At 48.8% G+C, this 22103-nt stretch overlaps 1 protein-coding gene across 1 annotated transcript in view; it reads right to left on the bottom strand.

The window, feature by feature from the left end:
* The window catches only part of LOC309556333 (NXPE family member 1-like), a 186382-nt gene that overhangs the window by 4437 nt on the left and 159842 nt on the right, over positions 1-22103 (bottom strand). The window contains exon 5 of the mRNA XM_082258787.1: positions 14764-14982. Within this exon, the coding sequence (XP_082114913.1) occupies positions 14764-14982 (219 nt within the window). The remainder of the gene's footprint in view (positions 1-14763; positions 14983-22103) is intronic.

Here is a 22103-nt window from a genome sequence, read left to right as displayed (position 1 = left end):
TACCCCAATGCCCCCCCTCCCGGGGTTAGGTAGGAGCTGGCTTTGCCACTTGCTCCAGTAAGGGGGGGTGGATGCAGTTGTTGCTGGCCGGGCTGTCCAGATCACACATGGGGGTCTTTGAGCAAGTTCCTGGGCCCCCTTGGGGTTAGTTACTGGGGCAGGGATGTCCTTTGGGCTCCCTGCGGTGGTTATAGGCTTGGGGGGAAGTGGATGACTCTTCATCTGCGGGTCTTCGTCTAGACCGGCGGAAAATGTAGTCCCCTTTTGCGGCCTACTCGCGGCTGTCCGGGTACCTGACCAAGCTGACCAAGGGCCTGACCAAGCCGACCGAGTGCCTGACCAAGCTGACCGAGCTGACCAAGATGAGGTGTCTGACCGAGCTGAACGAGATGAGGTGCCTGACCAAGCTGACTGGTGGATGCCTCACCCAGCCAGATTGGGCAAAAAATTGAGGTCGCTGCTTGCGGCCTACTCGCGGCTGATGGAGTTGGCTGTCTGAGTGACTGACCAAGCTGACCGAGCTGACCGAGAAGAGGTGCCTGACCAAGCTGACCAGCGGATGCCTCACGCGGCCTGATCAGGCCAAAATTTGAGGCCGCAGCTTGTGGCCTACTCTTGGCTAATGAAGCTGGCTGTCTGAGTGACTGGCCAGGCTGTCCAGGCAACTGACCAGGCTGTCCGAGCTCCTAACCGAGGTGTCCGAGCTGCTAATCAAGCTGACAATGCTGACTGTAGACTCGTGACCGGGTCAGGCCCCAAATTTAGGCCGCGGCTTTGTGGCCTACTCGTGGCTGGCTGTCCGAGCTGCTGACCGAGCTGTTGACCAGGCTGTTTGAGCTGCTGATCGGGATGATAGAGCAGCAGATGGGCATCCACCCTCCCCCCTTGAACCAGGGGGCGACATGGGGGAATCGTGTAGGGGTACTCTGCCTGCGTGTCTGCATCATGATGGACTCCATCTTCCCCTTTATAGGGGGCTATGCAGGGCCAGACTGGCCTACCGGGATACCGGGATATTTCCCGGTGGGCCGTCGGTCCTGGGGCCGCTTTAATAGGGCCGCTCGCTTTAAGTATTGCCGACCGCTTAATTGATTGGGGGCGCTCGCTGCTGATGATGGCCGCTGTGCAGGCTGCACTGCCCCGCCCCCGGCCCCCGCTGCGCTCTAGAATGACGGTCCGTGACCGTCCGTCTCTTTCTACGTCAGCCGATGTGAGCGGCATGACGTCACGGGGCGGCTGCGCCTGCGCCCTGCGCGGCAGATGGCGGTGCTGGTCAAGTTACTGAGGCGAGCTGACTGGCTGTCACGGCGCCGACGATCCCTCCCCCTCCCAGTCTCCCACACAGATGACGAGACGTCACGCGCCAGCAGCAGCATGTGATCGCAGGTGAGCCTGAGGTCACAGACAGTCACTGAGAGCGAGTGAGACAGCAGTCCGGTCTCCGTAACTGTAAGTACTAAATTCTGGTCCAAATTAAATAACTATGCAACTAGTATTTTCAGCAGGAAGGCATCAATGGCAGCCTCCCTGTTTTTCTCACTACAGTTTTTCTTAAAAGAAATTGCTGTCTGTTGATTTCCATTCCATCCATGTAAACAGAGGTACCATTCCTGCTGCTGCATCATGCTGCAATTTTAAAGCAAAATGCAAAAAATTTAAACCTGATGTGAACAGACAAAAATGAATAATGTTGCACATATTCGTTTTTCTTTTCTGCTTTTTTGAAGAGGGAAAACAGACACCTTTGTGCATGGACCTTGTACACACACTGCACACACCTTCCACATCTATGTAAGGTCACAAGGAGACATATTTGGTAGATATTTTATGTGAATTAATTCCCCTGTGAAACTAACTGGAAGTATAGAAAACTGGAACAGTTGGCGGGGAGTAGATAATATTAGGCCCGTGTTCAAACTGCTGAATTTTTTTTTTTTAACAGTGGGGGGAATTCAATAAAGGCGCTGCACCAATTTTCTGGTGTTAATCCCTCTTGTTAATAATGCATTGCACCCAATTCATGAATCATCTGCAACACTTTTTGCTCTGACAGGGATTCATGCACCAAATTCAGGTAGATCTACAGTGTCAAACAGGGTAGAAACTGCGCTAATGACCTAAATTAAATACAAAATTTCAAAGCAGTAATTATTCTGTGAGATATAGCACAGTCCAAAATCAAGTACAGTATTCATATACTGCATTGCTCTGTTAATAGGCTTGAAAATGAATGCTCCAAGCACCAGTGATATGATAAAGTCCAAACGTGATGAAAATATTTTTGACAGTACCCACACCATTCACCGCCTTGTAGTTTGTGTGATCCTTCAAATATCACTTCCACCATAAACAAAGTGCTCCCTTACCAGCTTGCACAGATCTCCTATATGACCATCTCCTGTACCATGTCCACACAGCCTCTGATATTTCCTGTACCATGTCCACAGCCTCTGACATCTCCTGTACCATGTCTGCACAGCCTCTGACATCTCCTGTACCATGTCCGCACAGCCTCTGACATCTCCTGTGCCATGTCCGCACAGCCTCTGACATCTCCTGTACCATGTCCACACAGCCTCTGACATCTCTTGTAACATGTCCACACAGCCTCTGACATCTCCTGTACCATGTCTGCACAGCCTCTGACATCTCCTGTGCCATGTCTGCACAACCTCTGACATCTCCTGTACCATGTCCGAAACCTCTGACATCTCCTGTACCATGTCCACACAGCCTCTGACATCTCCTGTACCATGTCCGCACAGCCTCTGACATCTCCTGTGCCGTGTCCACACAGCCTATAGCCTATGACATCTCCTGTACCATGTCCACACAGCCTCTGACATCTCCTGTACCATGTCCACAGCCTCTGACATCTCCTGTACCATGTCTGCACAGCATATAGCCTATGACATCTCCTGTACCGTGTCCGCACAGCCTATAGCCTATGACATTTCCTGTACCATGTCCACACAGCCTCTAACATCTCTTGTACCATGTCCGCACAGCCTCTGACATCTCCTGTACCATGTCCACAGCCTCTGACATCTCCTGTACCATGTCCGCACAGCCTCTGACATCTCCTGTACCATGTAACAGCCTCTGACATCTCCTGTACATGTCCGCACAGCCTTTGACATCTCCTTTACCATGTCCGCACTTTTACCACTTTTAACTAGAATTTGCTCTTTTATATATAAACCCCAATATGCTTTCATATCTATCTTATCTATGTATAGTACACTCTTCAAATTTGCTTTAAAATGCATGGTTTTCCCTTTTATGAACAAGAAAATAATGGCGTTATGCTGTTGGGCCGGTATAATAATGCTATGGGGCTGGTATGAAATTTTTTCCAGGGCTGAATTTTATTCCCAGTCCAGCCTTGTAGGCTATGTCCTTTTATGTCATTTATGGTGGGTGACCTTTAGGTCTAATAGGGGTCTTCTTTTGGAACTTTAGCCGACGTCTCCTTTTGGGACTGTGGTCGGCGACCTCCCCTGCTTGTTATGTTCTCAGAGTGAGCTTAGCATAAAACGACTCTGCATGGGTTTGCATCCATGCTTTTCGGGTGTTCTGCGGTGAGGATGATTCCTTTTTTTAATGCACATACGCATGCAAGGGCGCTGGTGGATGCACTGATTGTATCAGTGCAGAAAATTGTTAACATGGGGGGCGCTGGTCCCCTCAAGGCCCGCAGACCCCCTAAAAGCGGCAAAGGTACTCCCTTTTCCAGGCTTCTGTAACAAAATTGTCCTGAGTCAATAGATTTGTTCTAAACGCAATAATGGTAACCACGCATGGTGTGGCTAAAAAGCTGGTCCGCGGACCAGACTTCTAAAAAGGCTCTATCAGATCTCCCCTTTACGGGGGACCGCCTATTTGGGTCTTTGTTGGATTAACTGATTAAAGGACTCACAGGTGGGAAGAGTACGCTTCTTCCTCTATCCGCTAAGGGAAAGCCACCGCGTAATAGACGGGGGCCCTTATTTTTCAGCACACAGGCAGCCCTTTCATGTCTTCTGCACGCAGGAGAAAGGACCTAAGCCATTTAGGTCATCTGGGGGTTCTAAGAAGATGTGGTCGGTAAGCCGAGAACAGGCCCCTCCAAATCTGGGGCCAAATATCCATCTGCATGAAGGGACGCCCTCATCTGTATCTGGGGTGGGGGGACATCTTTGTTTTTTGTCCAGAACCCGGGAACTCCTTGATTCAGGACAAATAGGCCCACGAGCTGCTCCGATCGGGTTGCAAGATCAAATGCAGGTCCCAACCATCGGACAGATTCTTCCCATCCAATCTACGTCTATCTTCAGATTGGTTAAGGGATCTATGAGAGGCGGTACAAGATCTGATTGCGCAAAGGGTGATTGTTCTGGTTCCCTCTCGGGAACGCTTTCAAGGCTTTAATTCAAACCTTTTTACTGTTCCCAGAAAAGATGGGAAAGTGCGTCCAATTCTCGACCTCAAGGCTCTGAATCGCTTTGTGTGGATACATAGGTTTCAAATGGAGTCCATTCTCACGGTAGTGGCGTTCCTACACCAAGGGGACATTTTGGCCTCTATTAATATCGAGGACGCATCTCTGCACATCGTAATTTACGCTGTACACCAGCGTTTTCTTCACTTCAGTGGCGGAGCCAGAGGGTTAGCTGGGGTGGCAATTGACACCCCAGAAGAAGCCCTTGCCACCCCTGTTGCCACCCCAATCCTGGGCGGTGGCCGGGTGCATGGCAGGGCAGCGGGAGAATCACAGGGGATCGCCGTACGGCCGGGAGCTGCGGAGGGAGGCGGATGGAGAGCAGGGAAGACTGGACTCCTGCTACTTACACAGCCAGTGGTGTCTGGGGGTGGCTGAACGGAGCTTCAGCCCCGAGTGTGCCCCCAAAAAGCCCCAGGTCTCGTGTGGATCGTTAACCTCCTTCCTTCCTTCCTTCCTTCGGCTCTCAGCTGCAGCGCTGCAGCCAGAAGAAGACGGAGGGGGGTGGAGGCGGAGCCAATGCTAGGCGGCAAGGAGAGGAATTTGAAATCCTCCTCCGCTCCGAGAACCTCTTCTGCTGTCATGACGAGAGGAGTAGGATTTCAAATTCCTCTCCTTGCCACCTAGCATTGGCTCCGCCTCCACCCCCCTCCGTCCTCTTCTGGCTGCTCTGAGAGCCGAAGGAAGAAGAATGTGAGAGCCCGAGGGGGGGGGAGAAGAATGTGAGAGCCCGAGGGGGGGGAGAAGGATGTGAGAGCCCGAGAGGGGGGAGAAGAATGTGAGAGCCCGAGGGGGGGGGAGAAGAATGTGAGAGCCCGAGGGGGGGGGAGAAGAATGTGAGAGCCCGAGGGGGGGAGAAGAATGTGAGAGCCCGAGGGGGGGAGAAGAATGTGAGAGCCTGAGGGGGGGGAGAAGAATGTGAGAGCCCGAGGGGGGGGAGAAGAATGTGAGAGCCCGAGGGGGGGGAGAAGAATGTGAGAGCCCAAGGGGGGGGAGAAGAATGTGAGAGCCCGAGGGGGGAGAAGAATGTGAGAGCCCGAGGGGGGGGGGAAGAATGTGAGAGCCCGAGGTGGGGGGGGGAGAAGAATGTGAGAGCCCGAGGGGGGGGGGAAGAATGTGAGTGCCCGAGGGGGGGATAAGAATGTGAGTGCCCGAGGGGGGGGGAGAAGAATGTGAGTGCCCGGGGGGAAGAAGAATGTGAGTGCCCGAGGGGGGGAGAAGAATGTGAGTGCCCGAGGGGGGGGGAAGAAGAATGTGAGTGCCCGAGGGGGGGAGAAGAATGTGAGTGCCCGGGGGGGGGGAGAAGAATGTGAGTGCCCGAGGGGGGGGAGAAGAAGAATGTGAGTGCCACTGCCCGAGGGGGGGGGGTGGAAGAAGAATGTGAGTGCCCGAGGGGGGGGGTGAAAGAAGAATGTGAGTGCCCGAGGGGGGGGGGAGAATGTGAGTGCCCGAGGAGGGGGGAAAGAAGAATGTGAGTGCCCGAGGGGGGGGGAGGGAGGACAAACCCCTTGCCATTAGCCACAAGACAAACCCCTTGCCATTAGCAGACGAGGAGGCGGAAGGACTCGTGGAGACGCGCTGCTGGTCACCGGGACTGAAAAGAAGCCGCCCGCTGCCGCTCCAGGTAGGTAAGGGGGCATGCACGCTGATCTCTGCATTGGGGGCATGTACGCTGGTCACTGCATTGGGGGCATGTATGCTGGTCACTGCATTGGGGGCATGTATGCTGGTCTCTGCATTGGGGGAATGGTATGCTGGTCACTGCATTGAAGGGGGCATATACGCTGATCTCTGCATTGAAGGGGGCATGTACACTGGTCATTGCATTGAAGGGGGCATGTATGCTGGTCACTGCATTGAAGGGGGCATGTACGCTGGTCACTGCATTGAAGGGGGCATGTACGCTGATCTCTGCATTGAAGGGGGCATGCACGCTGGTCACTGCATTGAAGGGGGCATGTACGCTGGTCACTGCATTGAAGGGGGCATGTACGCTGATCTCTGCATTGAAGGGGGCATATACGCTAATCTCTGCATTGAAGGGGGCATGTACGCTGATCTCTGCATTGAAGGGGGCATGCACGCTGGTCACTGCATTGAAGGGGGCATGTACGCTGGTCACTGCATTGAAGCGGGCATGTACGCTGATCTCTGCATTGAAGGGGGCATATAATCTGATCTCTGCATTGAAGGGGGCATGTACGCTGATCTCTGCATTGAAGGGGGCATGTATGCTGATCTCTGCATTGAAGGGAGCATATACGCTGATCTCTGCATTGAAGGGGGCATGTACACTGGTCATTGCATTGAAAGGGGGCATGTACACTGGTCTCTCTGCATTGAAAGGGGGCACGCTGGTCTCTACATTGGAAAGGGGCACGCTGGTCTCTCTGCATTGAAAGGGGGCACACTATACCTTAATTACTGAAGGCCCCTTTCACACTTTTGCGACCTCAAAGTCAATTTTTTACAGCATTTTTTGTCGCAAAGCAATGCCTATTACATTTTTCTGTTTGCGCCCCCCCAAAAATTGTGAGCACCAGCCGCCACTGTCCCCAATATACCTACAATAATGTGCACATATTAATCTGCAAGTGTTCACAGATATGTATAAGTCAGAGTGTTTAACTGACAAAGAATGATGTGCCATAGAACTGCTGATGTTGATGTATTTTTCTTCTCTGTATCTAATAAATGCATACTTTACACCCCCCCTTTCCAGTACCCCCCAGAGCTCTTCAGGCCCCCCCCCACCAGTGCTCTTTAGTCCCCCCTCCCCCAGGGCTCTTCAGCTCCCCCCTATTTTCATAAATTTAGGCTAATATGTATTCTGCCACATATTTTTTGTAAAAGTGTATTTTGATTGGTTTTCAAAAAAGTTATTACATCTACAAACTATGGAACGTTTTATTTTTCAATTGTTTTTACTAGTAATGGCAGCGATCAGCGATTATTAGAGGGACTGCGACATTGCGGTGGACAAATCTGACACTAAATGACACTTTATATATTGACCCCCCAAAATAATACCTTGCCACCCCTTTGCCACCCCTGTTTTAAAAGTCTAGCTCCGCCACTGCTTCACTTCACTGTAGGAGAGGAACATTATCAATTTGTGACGTTACCCTTTGGTTTCACTTCCACCCCAGGGCCTTCTCCAACTTGTTGGCTCCGGTATTGCATTACTGTGACATCGGGGATTGCGGTACTAGGGTACCTTGATGATATCCTCTTAGAAGCAGACTCCCACACAGTTCTGGTGGGTGATCTGTCAATCACTGTACGGACTCTGAAAGAGTTTGGTTGGACCATCAATTTCAGAAAATCTGCTCTGGTCTCAGCCTTCAAAAGAGCTTATCTGGCACTGACTCTGGACTCACTGCAAAAGTTGCAGAGGGCGATTTGGTTGCTGTTATCCAGCACTCTGTCCTCATCGCGGACTTGCATGCGAGCTCTAGGCCTGATGGTGTCTAACTTCGGGGCGGTTCAGTTTGCTCAGTTCCACACGAGACTTCTGCAAAGGGGTATTCTTAAATAAATATATAAAACAGCGCTTGCTAAATAAGATCAAATAAACAAAGTGTTGAACGTGCTACAAAAAAACATGCTGCTACTTTGACTCTTCCTTCCATTGTATTGGACCGTGGTATCCATGGATGCCAGCCTGTCCGGCTGGGGGGGGGGGGGGGGGGAAGCTGTGTGTCCAGGGGACCTGGAGTCTGAAACAGTCCAGACTTCTGATCAATATTCTGGAACTCAGAGCGATAAAGCTTTGCTCAAGTCACTAGACAAATCGTCTGAAGGGTTGTCCAGTTCGGATTCAATCAGATAATGCCACGGCCGTGGTTTACATCAATCATCAAGGGGACACCCAGAGTGTCCTGGAGGCCGTGCATATACCTGGAGTGGAGAACTGTCAGGTGGATTACTTGAGTCGTTGGGTGTTGGATCAGGGGGAATGGTCCCTGCACCCAGAGGTGAAACACCTGTTGTGTGTCCGGTGGGGGAAACCCAATGTAGACCTGTTAGTTTCTCGGCTCAATGAGATGGTACAGAGGTTTGTGCCTAGATTTCGGGATCCTCTGGCCGATGCCACAGACACATTGGTGGCTCCTTGGGGTCAGTATCGGCTGTTCTTTGGGTTTCCTCCGTTCCTCCGTTGAAACTTCTGCCAAGGCTTCTGTGCTGAATGGAGGTGGAAGGGATTTCAGTCACTCTGGTGGCCCCAGACTGGCCTTGCTGGTCTTGGTATGGAAATCAGGTAAGGTTGGTCGCTGATGTTCCTTGGAGACTTCCTCTCAGGGAAGATCTGTTGTCTCAAGAGCCGATCTTCCATCCTGCTTTACAGTCGCTGGCTTTACCAGTGTGGCTGTTGAAAGCCAGGTATTGAAGGATAGGGGTCTTTCTGACTCAGTGATTCCTACACTGTTAAAGGCTAGAAAATCTACCTCCAGGAAGATTTATCATCGTAAGTGGAAATCGTACATCTTATGGTGTGAATCATTTAAGGTGCATCCATGCTCCTTTTCAGGACCCCAAAAGAGGGGTTGAGCTGCAGTTGGCCTTAGGTACTATTAAATGCCAGGTGTCCGCTTTGGCGGTGTTTTTTCAATGCCCTTTAGCTACGCATTCTTTGATTCGTGTTTTCTTTCCAGGGAGTTTGTCATGTGGCTCCTCCGTTACCTCCGTGGGATTTTAACTTGGTACTGTCTGTTCTTCAAAAACCTTACCTTGAAAACCTAGGGAGATTCCTCTGTTTATACTGTTATAGAAGGTAGCCTTTTTGGTGGCTATTACCTCTGCCCACAGAGTGTCTGAATTGGTGGCACTGTCCTGCCGTTCTCCTTTTCTGGTGGTCCACAGAGATTAAAAGGTCTAATCAGTCGTTTCTTGCTGAGGTGGTTTCTGATTTCCATGGAATGAAAACCTTGTGCTGCCTTCACTCTGTCCTATGCCCAAGCATCTCAAGGAAAATGCCTTGCATTATTTGGCTGTGGTTTTGGCAATTGGGGTTTGCCTGGCAGTTACTTAGTCTTTCAGGAAATCAGACTCTCCTTTTGTGCTCACGAAAGGACCTCGGAGGGGATTGGCTGCGTCTACTGCAACCATATCAAGATGGATCAAGCAGACGGTGGTAAAAGCATATTCACTTAAGGGTCAGGTTCCACCATTCTCTGTGAAGGTGCATTCTGCTAGGGCACTGAGTGCCTATTGGGTCTTTCGCCATCAGGCGTCAGTAACACACGTTTGCAAGGCGGCAAGTTGGTCGCCTGTGCACACGTTCACTAAATTCTACAAAGTAAATGTGTTGGCATCCTCGGATGCTTCTTTTGGCCACAAGGTTTTGCAGGCTGCTGTTTAAAAGAGCATTTTTTTTCTCTTTGAGGGTGTATGTTGTTTCTAGGTGAGCTCCAGTTGTTCCTGGTTGAGCTCCATGGTACCTGGTTGGCTTAGTTTAACCTTTGGGGAATTACGTTCTTTCTCTGCATTGTTTTCCCACCCCTAATGCAAATACTGCTTTGGGACGTCCCAATGGTTAAGAAGAATATGGAGCTGCGTCTGTCAATGAACGACAGAGAAAACTAGATTTTTGACCTACTGTAAAATTCTTTTCTCTTAAGTTCATTGATAGAAACAGCACCCACCCCTCTATTTCTGAGTGGGTTGGGGTTTTTTTTACTTCTGACACTGCTTGCAACAAAACTGAATCCTATAGCAGAGTGAGTGAGTGTATGCCTGCAGGGACTGCCCCCTTTGCATGGTACAGTTTTTTCCTGCCTATTGTTATACTCCTATAGGGGGCAGCATAACCCAATGGTTAAGAAGAATATGGAGCTGCGTCTGTCAATCAACTTCAGAGAAAAGGATTTTACGGTCAAAAATATTTTTTTTCCCTCAGGTCCTTTTGTTAAAAAATAAAAAATCATTAAAAAGGCCCCACAATATAAATCCATTGTGTCCATCAGTGCAGCATATCAGTGTCCATCAGTGCAGCATATCCATGCTCCCTATCAGTGTCCATCAGTGCCACCTTATTACTATAACCTTATCAGTGTCTTACCATCAGTGCCCATCGGTGCTGCCTCATCAATGCAGCCTCATCAGTGCCTATCAGTGCTGCCTCATCAGTGCTTATCAGTACCCATTACTGCAACTTCATCAGCGCACATCAGACAAAAAAACTACTTATTTTCAAAATGTTATAACCGAAACAAAGAAAAAGTTTTGCTTTCATATCTTCCTGTCTTTTTTTGTTTGTTTAGCAAAAAAAAAAAAAAAAACATTGGTAAATAAGAACCACCAAAAGAAAGCTCTATCTGTCTCAAAAAAAAAAAAAAAGATAAAAATGTAATTTGGGTACAGTATTGCATGACAGCATAGTTGTCATTAAACCACTTCTGGACAGGAATTTTCCTGCTTAATGACCAGGCACTATATTGCGATTCGGCACTACGTTACTTTAAGGGACAATTGCGCGGTCGTGCGATGCTGTACCCAAATAAAATTGACGTCCTTTTTTTTCCCACAAATAGAGCTTCATCGGTTCGCTCAGGAACGGCTGCCTGCCACAGTAAATCTGCGGAGGGTGGGTGGTCGTAAAGGGGTAAAGTGTGACTGCAAGCTGAAAATTGGCCTGGTCAGGAAGTGGGTGAAAGTGCCCAATAGGCAAGTGGTTAAAGGAATTGTTCATTTAATATTTAATTTTTGGCAAAAAAAAAAACAATTTTACCTTTTTTTTTCTTAGAAAATGCACAATACATATTTCTAAGATTCAGCTTCAATTGACTTCAATAGGGTTTGGATTCAGCACTGAAAAAATTAGCAAACCCACCCTGAACCAAACCCAGGCATATTTGGCCCATCACTAATAATGAATTACTCCACAGTGTCTTCAGCTACAGTGGTTAGTGAGAGCTTGTTTTAAAATGCATTTACTGTTTAAGAACATGTATATACTTTAAAGCAGTTGTAAACTGCTGGAGATTTTGTTTCTTTTTTGGAGGGGAACATGTGGAGTAAAGTCATAATGTGCTAGTATGCATCAAATACTAGCACATTATGGTAAACTTACCTGAAAAAGAAGCACTCCCGTGCTGAGAAGTCAGAGCTGCAGGCGCCTGAATCTTAAGTCTTGCTTTCAGGTTCGCGGACTCCGGCTTTGTGACTGGCCGGAGCCACAATGAAGTCACACCATTCACGTCACAGGGCTCTAAAGGAACGGCCTGGGCGACCGTTCCTTCAGAGTACATGCGCCAGTGATGTCACTGGCTGCATTTATTGTAAATATCTCCTACACTTATTTTATGCTTACCTATAGGTAGAAGTAAGAGAAGGAAGTTTACTTCCTCTTTAAAGTAGAAGTCTGATCAAAACCTAACTAAGTTTAAACCTACACCCACCCCCATTCTAATTCCTATATCAACTATTCTGTAAAGGAAAGATCTGTATATTTACCTAATCTGCAGACACTCTGGTCCAGTCATGTGATCTCCCCAGCAGAAACAATGACTGCAGTACCTGCAGTGCCTGGGTGTCCCTCCTCTAAAGTGCAGCCAGGGCTGAGATTCAATTACGTGATCAGACTGGAGCACCCTTAAATTAGGTAAGTATACTCATCCTTCCTTTTCAGCAGGGGTGCCCATCTGCTGACCCGGTTGGTGCCCTCTCATTAAACCCACCACCTTCTGCTTTGAGATGACGGGGTGGAAATCCTAGATCACGGGTTCCAGACCTGCCACCCCCGAGCATCAGGGTGAAGAACGGAGCAGGGGCTAGAGTAAGCAGAGCCGATGCTTCCTGTATACTGCCAGCTAATGTCACAGGCAGAGAGATACCAAATGCACTCAGCAGCCACCAGTGATACCTGACAGTGCTACCCAGCAGCCATACCCAAAGGGGCAGTCAGTAGTACCCAGCAGCCATACCCAGAGGGGCATCCAGCAGTACCCAGCAGCAATACGCAGGGGGGCAGCCAGCAGTACCTGCCAGCCTACACACCCAGGGGGCAGCCAGCAGTACCTGCCAGCCATACTCACCCAGGAGGGCAGCCAGCAGTAGCCACAAGCCATACCCGCCCAGGGAGACAGCCAGCAATAACCACCAGTCATACCCGCCCTGGGGAACAGTCAGCAGCAGCCGCCAGCCACACCCGCCTGGGGGACAGCCAGTAACAGTGGCCAGCCATACACACCTGGGGTACAGCCAGTAGCAGCTGCCAGCCATACCCGCCTTGGAGACAGCCAGTAGCAGCCACCAGCCATACCTGCCTGGGGGACAGCCAGTAGCAGCCTCCATCCATGCCAACCTAGGGGACAGCCAGTAGCAGCCAACAGCCATACCCAGCCTGGGGGACAGCAACAGCCACCAGCCATACCAGCCTTGGGGGACAGCAGCAGCCACCAGCCATACCCACCATGGGGGACAGCAGCAGCTGCCAGTGATATCTGAAAGTGCTAATCTGTAACCATACCCAGAGGGGCAGCCAGCAGTACCCAGCAGCCATACCAAAGGGGCAGCCAGCAGTACTCACCAGCCATACTCACCCAGGGAGGCAGCCAGCAGTGCCTGCAAGCCAAACTCACCCAGAGAGGGCAGCCAGCAGTAGCCACCAGTCATATCTGCCCTGAGGAACAGCCAGCAGCAGCTGCCAGTCATACCCACCTGGGGGACAGCCAGTAACAGCCACCAGCCATACCCACAGTCATATCTGCCCTGGGGGACAGCCAGCAGCAGCTGCCAGCCATACCCACCTGGGGGACAGCCAGTAACAGCCACCAGCCATACCCACCTTGGGGACAGCCAGGAGCAGCCTCCAGCCATACCCACCCTGGGGAACAGCCAGTAGCAGCCACCAGCCATACCCACCCTGGGGGACAGCAGAAGCCACCAGCCATACCTGCCTGGAATCAGCAGCAGCCACCAGCCATACCCTCCCAGGGGGACATCCAGTAGCAGCCACCAGCCATACCCACCAGGGGGACAGCCAGTAACAACTATCAGCCATACCCACCTGGGGGACAGCCATTAGCTGCCACCAGCCATACCTGCCTGGGGAACAGCCATTAGCTGCCACCAGCCATACTTACCTGGGGGACACCCAGTAGCAGCCTCCAGCCATACCCACCCTGTGGAGCAACAGCAGCCACCAGCCATACCCACCCTGGGGGACAGCAGCCGCTACCAGCCATACCCACTTTGGGGGACAGCAGCAGTCACCAACTATACCGCAGCAGCCAGCAGCCAGGGATACCTGTAGGAATCCTGAGGAAGAAGTGAAGTTTGAGGTCAGTTTTAAATCAAAATCAAAAGCATATCTGTTCTTGACACTGGTACGCTAGCTACACCGGGCTGCTTTCAAACTGATCCACAAGGGCAGTGCAGTGCACCTGCGAGTTACCTGCACTGAATCATAGACTTTGTTATTACCTGTGGGTTTTGTGCGCTTTCAGAAACTGCACCACAACTGCAAGATATAATAGAATTCTATAGCAAAGTGCAACTAACCTGCAGGAAAGCCACTGGTGCACTGCGCTGCACACACTGTAAATCACAGCGCATCAGTGTGCCCCTTTCACATGATCAGTCCAATCGGGTCCACCTGTCTATTTCTCAGGTGGACTCAATCAGGCCCTCCATTCAACTCTATGGAGCGGCAAATTTAAATGGATTTGTGTCGGTTTACACCCACCTACCTTTAATCTGATCCACTGAAAAAAAAAAACCAGAAAGGGATCCATCCCCTTCCGTCTGGGGGATAGGATTGGAGGGCCCATAGAGGAGAGCAGGCTTTGTCCGTGTCTGCTCGGCATATGCGAAGAATACACGGACCTGGCATCCGCCTGCTCCGCTCATTGTGTCCATGCTGTGTCCGCGTCTGCTCTGCATATGCGGAGTGTACACGGACCTGTCATCCACCTGCTCTGCTCATTGTGGCCTACGACAGGTTACTAAGTCGCTTAAGTGGCCCTCGCTCTTCAAAAGGTTAGGCACCCCTGCTTTACAGGGTAATTAACATAGGGCTTAACATGGGGGTGGGAGCAGGTTTAGGTTTAGTTATGTTTTGACCAGACTTCTACTTTGCTGTCCATGGTGGGGCAACATTTACAGTAAGAATTTGTACATATATGTTCATAGCCTGGTGATATGCAAGAAACAGCATTCTCTTCTGTTCAATATTTACAAACTCAACTAAGAATGTGCTAGGTACACACTCAACATTTATTCTGAGCATGATAGGTAGATTTAAAAAAAATTAATCATAGTTTCATACTAGCAATACTTACTCTTCAACTTAGTTTCAAAAATATATATCAACTGATGCATGGTTGAGTCCCCAAACATATAGAAGAACCTTCCCTTCATGCAAGCATTTAGTTGTTCTACTTCATTGTAGGTCTGCAGGTTGCAAGTCTTCGGGTACCAAATATTGTTCAAAACATATCCACTGGGGTATTCTAATTTCCCTCCCGTTTTGCATTTCTCTTTTGTCTCTAAACCTGAATCTGACAAAAATATAAGTATTTGCATAAATTATACCACCATTACTTTTGAATTGCATCACAGCTAATAAATTAATTGTACTGTATAACCATTCAATTATAGAGGCCATTTGCATCTGTGATTAATTTTTTTACTCTCAACAAAAAGTGACAAGAGCAAACCATTGATATGTTTGGCACTCATTTGTAACAAGCAAATGTAAATGTTTGCAAATGTTTCAGATGATTGAGAGGGAAACTATGATGGTTATTAATGTAGCACTGCCCCCTTGGTAGCTGCTGAGAACAGATTCCCCTGGGTTACCCTTAGCAACAACTTTTAAATTCTTAGCACTTTAAGTCCTTTGCTCAGTCAGTAAACAGTCCAGGGGATTTGTTTTTTTGCATTTTACTTGAACTTGGATGGGAGAAGGGATGAGTGGGATACTCCAACTTGATAACTATGCACAATCCTCAGGACTTCTATCTGTATTGAATGCGGCAAGGCTGCTGCTTCACCCCGCCACTAAGGTGAAATATTGAAAGGCGAACTATGTGGTAGATTGCTCTTCAGGGCCTAACTTGGCACCCCCTTTCTCGCTGACTGTGTGTGCTGACCTTCTGTCCACTGAACTCACTGAAGTGGTCTCCCCTTCCTGGGCAGACCCCTGGCAAGCCCCCTGGAGCTCTGCCTTCAGCTCCACTGTCAGTTTCCTCAGGACTTCTCTGGCTCAGCTCCAGACCTGGGTTACTAGGCCGACTGCCTATTACTAGGGATGATCGAATGGTTCGGGACGACCATCGGTTCGGCCCGAACATTGGGTGTTGGAGGTTCGGCCGAATTTAGAACTTTTTGCCCAAAAAGTTCGGAATTCGGCAACCAGAACCGACCAAAATGCAATGGTTCAGGAAATGGGCTTTAAAAGCCTGTGATTGGACCAGAACCATTAGCAAAAGCCAATTGAGGGGGCAGAAGAATGCTAGGAATGTGATTGGAGTGACTAGGGGGTCCATAGTCCAATCATTAGTGAATACGCCCCCCAGTATATAAGATAGCCCCCGCCAAATTCCTAGCATTGTTATACAGGACATGGAAGAGAGTGGAAGCAGTTCTGCTAATTTTACTTTAAAAGTGTCATTTAGCATTTATTAGTGGGAGGAAAGGGATATCTAGTGTAGTTAGAGTGCTCCTTTACACTTTAGTTAGCTTCAAAAATTTAGTTTCTGTAGGGAAAGTGTGAAGTGTCAGGGTGACCGTAATGTAGTGTAGGGTTAACTGACTGCTATGGCAGGGTGACCAAACCCTTCCATATCAGGGTGACCGTAATGTAGTTTAGGGTGAACTGACAGTGACTGCTATGGCAGGGTGACCAAACCCTTCCATATCAGGGTGACCGCTATAGAGAAAAGCTAGTTTCTCTTGTGTCACTTTCGCTGCAGGGATATGGCTTCGCCGCCACCAGCATTTTTGGCTGCTGGCATTGCTAGTGCTTTTTTGAACACATGTTTGGAGTCAGACATGACATCTGAACATGTGTATAGGGGGTATATATACACACATGTCTGTATATATACACCTGCACATATATAGGTGTGAAAGGAACAGAAAAAACTACTTGCGCTGATGAAATAATTAACACCAATATAGTTACGCTCCTATCACACCTATATATGTCTAGGTGTGTATATACATATAAGTATGTGTGTACATACACCACTATACACAAGTTCAGATGTTTTGCCTGCCTCCAAAGAACCCAAAAAAATGCCCAAAAAAACGCTAGCGTCAAAAAAAAAAACGCCTAGGTGTGTTGTTGCAGGCATTTTTTGGGGGTTTTTGGAGGCAGGCAAAACATCTGAACTTGTGTATAGTGTACCTGTGAAGTTTCAGCTCTGTAGCATGTCCAGAACCAGAAAAAAAGATAATTTTTCAGTAGAGCAGTGATGGTGGGACCCTCCTTTTACACCTATATGATCTTTTTTTGGGGGTTCTGGACATGCTACAGAGCTGAAACTTCACAGGTACACCTTTTAGACCCCCCAGACACAAAATCACACAAAAAAAGTTCTTAAAAATTGTCATTTTTGATAGATTTTTGATAGAGAGCCAATTATTGAAAAAAAAAATTAAAATTAAAAAAAAAATAATAATTTCTTTGGATTTAGTGTCTGGGGGGTCTAAAAAGTGTACCTGTGAAGTTTCAGCTCTGTAGCATGTCCAGAACCCCCAAAAATTAGCATTTTCTTATAATTTTAATTAGAACAGGAATACGGCTTCTCTACGGCTACATAGTTACATAGTTAGTGAGGTTGAAAAAAGACACCAGTCCATCCAGTTCAACCTATAATGTGTGTGTGTGTTTGCTTTTAACCGTACATTTTATACCCCTGTATGTTGTGGTCTCTAAGGTGCCCATCTAACAGTTTTTTGAAACTATCAATGCTCCCTGCTGATACGACTGCTTGTGGAAGAGAATTCCACATCCTTACTGCTCTTACAGTGAAGAACCCCTTACGCATTTTAAGGTTAAACCGCCTTTCCTCTAGTTTTAGTGAGTGGCCACGTGTCTATTGCGTTATGCAATAACTAAGTGTTATGCAATAACTAAGTGTTATTGCATCTCCTTTCTCTGAATAGTTTGTTCCTTATGCTAGGGTCGCCAGTACAGTATTTGTACATTGATATCATATCCCCCCTCATTCGTCTCTTCTCCAGAGAGAATAGGTTCAGTGCTTGTAGTCTTTCCTCATAGCTGATGTCCTCCATTCCCCTAATTATTTTTGTTACCCTTCTCTGGACTCTTTCCAGTTCCAGCACATCCTTCCTGAGGACCGGTGCCCAGAACTGGACAGCATACTCCAGATGTGTCTTGACCAGAGTCTTGTAGAGTGGAAGAATAATCTCTTTATTTCTGGAGTGAATCCCCTTTTTTATACATCCCAGTATTCTGTTGGCTTTACTTGCAGCAGCTTGGCCTGTTGTCTACCAGTACCCCCAAGTCTTTTTCCATCCTAGACTCACCCAGAGGCTCCCCCCCTAGTGAGTAGCTTGCTTTCTGGTTTCTGGCCCCCAAGTGCATTACTTTACATTTTTCCACATTAAACCTCATCTGCCATGTAGTTGCCCACCCCGTTATTTTGTTCAGGTCCGCTTGTAAGGTTTCCACATCCTGCATAGAAGATATTGGCATGCCTAGTTTAGTATCATCTGCAAATACTGAGATTGTACTAGATATCCCCTCCTCTAGATCATTTATGAATAAATTAAACAGGATTGGTCCCAGGACAGAACCCTGGGGGACCCCACTTTCCACACCCGCCCAATCCGAGTACTCCCCATTAATCACCACCCTCTGGACTCTCCCCTGGAGCCAGTTCTCTATCCAGGTACTCACCTTATGGTCCATACCTACCTTCCTTAGTTTGTACAGTAAGCGTTTGTGGGGAACGGTGTCAAAGGCCTTTGCAAAGTCCAGATACACCACATCCACAGGCTTTCCTTTATCTAGGTGGCAGCTCACTTCATCGTAGAAGGTTAATAGATTTGTTTGGCAAGAATGATTTTTCATGAATCCATGCTGATTGCTACTAATAATACAGTTTTCATTACTAAAGTCTTGTATGTGGTCCCTTAACATCCCCTCCAAAATCTTGCAGACTACTGATGTTAGGCTGACCGGCCTATAGTTCCCCGGGATACACCTCGGCCCCTTTTTAAATATTGGTACCACCTTGGCTTTTTTCCAATCAGCTGGCACCATACCCATCTGTAAACTATCCTTAAAGATCAAGAATAATGGTCTGGCAATCACCTGGCTGAGCTCTTTAAGAACCCTCGGGTGCAAGCCATCCGGTCCCGGTGATTTATTTATGTTAAGTTTCTCTTAACTACTATCACTACTATCACCGCGACTGACTGACCGCTCTGCGACCGACTGACTGCTCTGCGACCGGCTGACCGCTCTGCGACCGACAGACCGCTCTGCGACTGACCGCTCTGTGACCGACTGACCGCTCTGTGACCGACTGACCGCTCTGTGACCGACTGACCGCTCTGGGACTGACTGACCGCTCTGCGACCAACTGACCGCTCTGCAACTGAGTGACCGCTCTGCGACTGACTGCTCTGTGACCGACTGACCGCTCTGCGACTGACTGACCGCTCTGCGACTGACTGCTCTGTGACCGACTGACCGCTCTGCGACCGACTGACCGCTCTGCGACTGACAGACCGCTCTGCGACTGACTGACCGCTCTGCGACTGACTGCTCTGTGACCGACTGACCGCTCTGTGACCGCTCTGCGACCAACTGACCGCTCTGCGACCGACTGACCGCTCTCCGACCGACTGACCGCTCTGCGACCGACTGACCGCTCTGCGACTGTCTGACTGTGCTCTGCGACTGACTGACTGTGTTCTGTGACTGACCGACTGGTGAAGATCTTTGGGCGGGTGAGTATCCTTGCGACTGGTGAGTATCTTTGCGACTGGTGAGTATCTGCGACTGGTGAGTATCTCTGCGACTGGTGAGTATCTCTGCGACTGGTGAGTATCTTTGCGACTGGTGAGTATCTGCGACTGGTGAGTATCTCTGCGACTGGTGAGTATCTCTGCGACTGGTGAGTATCTTTGCGACTGGTGAGTATCTCTGCGACTGGTGAGTATCTCTGCGACTGGTGAGCATCTCTGCGACTGGTGAGTATCTTGCGACTGGGAGTAACTTGCGATTGGTGAGTATCTTGCGTCTAGTGAGTATCTTGCGACTGGTGAGTATCTTTGCGTCTGAGGTATCTTTGCGACTGGTAAGTAAGTGAGTGATGTGCAACTGAGTGTCAAGTGAGTGAAGCGGAGTACCAGAGTGTGAGAAGGTAGCGTTAGGAAGCCAGGAAATAGCCACATAGGGTAGACTTAAATTACTGAATCCCCATTAGATTAGATAGTAGGTACAATGCCCGGCGGGTGTGGAGATGCGACTCGATGTACATCTTGTAATATGTATGCGTTCCTCAGACATGTGATCGAGGGCGAATACATATGCGCAAGATGTAAGCACGTTGTTTCCCTGGAAGCTCAGGTCCTAAATCTAGGGAAGCAGCTGGCAACACTGAGACGAATGTCCATACCGGAGGAGAGCCAGGATTGTACCAGTCAGGTGCAGGCAGGGGTCTGCACAGAGGTGGGCGGAGTATTGGAGGTGCAGGCATCAGAGCAGTTTAGAGGGGTGACAGTTAGGAGGGGTAGAAGGGAACAAGGCAAGGAGGCTGATCATGGGCTGGAGCACCCCAATAGATACGCCCCGTTGTGTGATGTTGGGGAAACCAGTCAGGGACCAGCATTGCTGAAGCAGAGCGACGCCCCTAGCTGCCAGGGGAAGAACTCCTCCAGTAAGGCCGGGAGAAAGGGAAAGGAAAGACAGGTGCTGGTGGTAGGGGACTCAATTATTAGAAGGGCAGACAGTGTAATCTGTGACAAAGACCGTGTGTGCCGAACAGTCTGTTGTTTGCCGGGCGCTCGGGTTCGGCACATCGCGGATCGGGTGGACAGATTATTGGGTGGGGCTGGGGAAGACCCAGCTGTCATGGTACACGTGGGTACCAATGACATAGGCAGAGGAAGACGGAGAGTCCTAAATGATTTCAGGGACTTAGGCGCTAAGTTGAGGACTAGGACCTCCAAGGTAGTATTTTCCGAAATACTACCTGTACCTCGAGCCACACCAGAGAGGCAGCGGGAGATTAGGGAAGTTAACGAGTGGCTGAGGAGCTGGTGTAGTAAGGAGGGTTTCGGGTTCCTGGAGAACTGGGCTGACTTCTCAGTCGGTCACCGGCTCTTTGGTAGGGACGGATTGCACCTAAATGGGGTGGATGCAGCCGTACTGGGTGCAAGGATGGCCAAAAAGTTAGAGGGGCTTTTAAACTAGGGAATGGGGGGGAGGGTACAGATGTAGAGTTAGCCAGTGGAAAGCAAGTTTCAGAGGGCAGAAATGGGGGCATTAGCGGTAGGGTGTTCGGAGCTCCTATACCCAGGGTGGGTATGGGGAAAAATCAAGAGAGCAGCCTAAAACATCAAATGAAGATAAATGTAACCGATCAAAATTAAGAGGGTTGTATGCCAATGCCAGAAGCCTGGCCAACAAGATGGGAGAGCTGGAGCTGCTGATGTTTGAGGAGGACTTAGATTTTGTGGGGATAACTGAGACTTGGTTTGACAGTTCTCATGATTGGATGGCGACCATTCAGGGGTATTCCCTTTATCGCAGAGATAGAGAAGGTAAAAAAGGGGGAGGGGTATGTCTGTATATTAAGAACAGTGTACAGGTAAATATGAGGGATGATATTAATAATGGAGCTAAGGACGAGGCAGAATCCCTATGGGTAGAGCTTCAAAGGGAAGGCACGGCGGGGAAGGTAATATTGGGCGTATGCTATAGGCCCCCCAACCAGAGGGAGGAGGGTGAGGTGGACCTCCTTTTACAGATAGGATTGGCAGCAAGGATGGGAAACGTCATTATAATAAATAAATTAATAATTTAATTATCCAGATATAGACTGGGCAGAAGGAACCGCGCACTCAGCCAAGGCTAGGCAGTTCCTAAATGTTTTGCAGGACAATTTTATGGGTCAGATGGTGAATGCACCGACAAGAAACAATGCGGTACTTGACCTACTGATTACCAACAATACAGACCTGATCACGGATATAGAAATACGGGACAACTTGGGAAACAGTGACCATAGGTCAATAAGTTTCAGTATTAATTACAGTAATAGGAAGCAGAGGGGTAATATAAGAACACTGAATTTCAAAAGAGCCAATTTCCCTAAACTGCGCTTGCTGCTAGAAAATATCAATTGGGATAGAACCCTGGGAACAAAGAACACGGAGGAAAAATGGGAGCGCTTCAAGAGCATACTAAACAGGGGGATTGGCCAGTGCATTCCAAAGGGAAATAAATTTAAAAGAGCAAAAATAAACCCTGGATGGCTAAACTCCAACATAAAAATGTATATTAGTGCTAAAGAAAAGGCCTTCAAAAAATACAAGACTGAGGGGTCATTGGCAGCATTTAAGCATTACAAAGAGTGTAATAAGAAATGTAAAGACTAAAATAGAACACGAGAGACATATAGCGGAGGAGAGTAAA

Source organism: Pelophylax lessonae (assembly GCF_965119305.1).
Source record: "Pelophylax lessonae genome assembly, chromosome: 5".
Taxonomy (NCBI): domain Eukaryota; kingdom Metazoa; phylum Chordata; class Amphibia; order Anura; family Ranidae; genus Pelophylax; species Pelophylax lessonae.
Note: the sequence above shows the minus strand (reverse complement) of the source record. Positions and strands in the feature narration are given on the sequence as shown.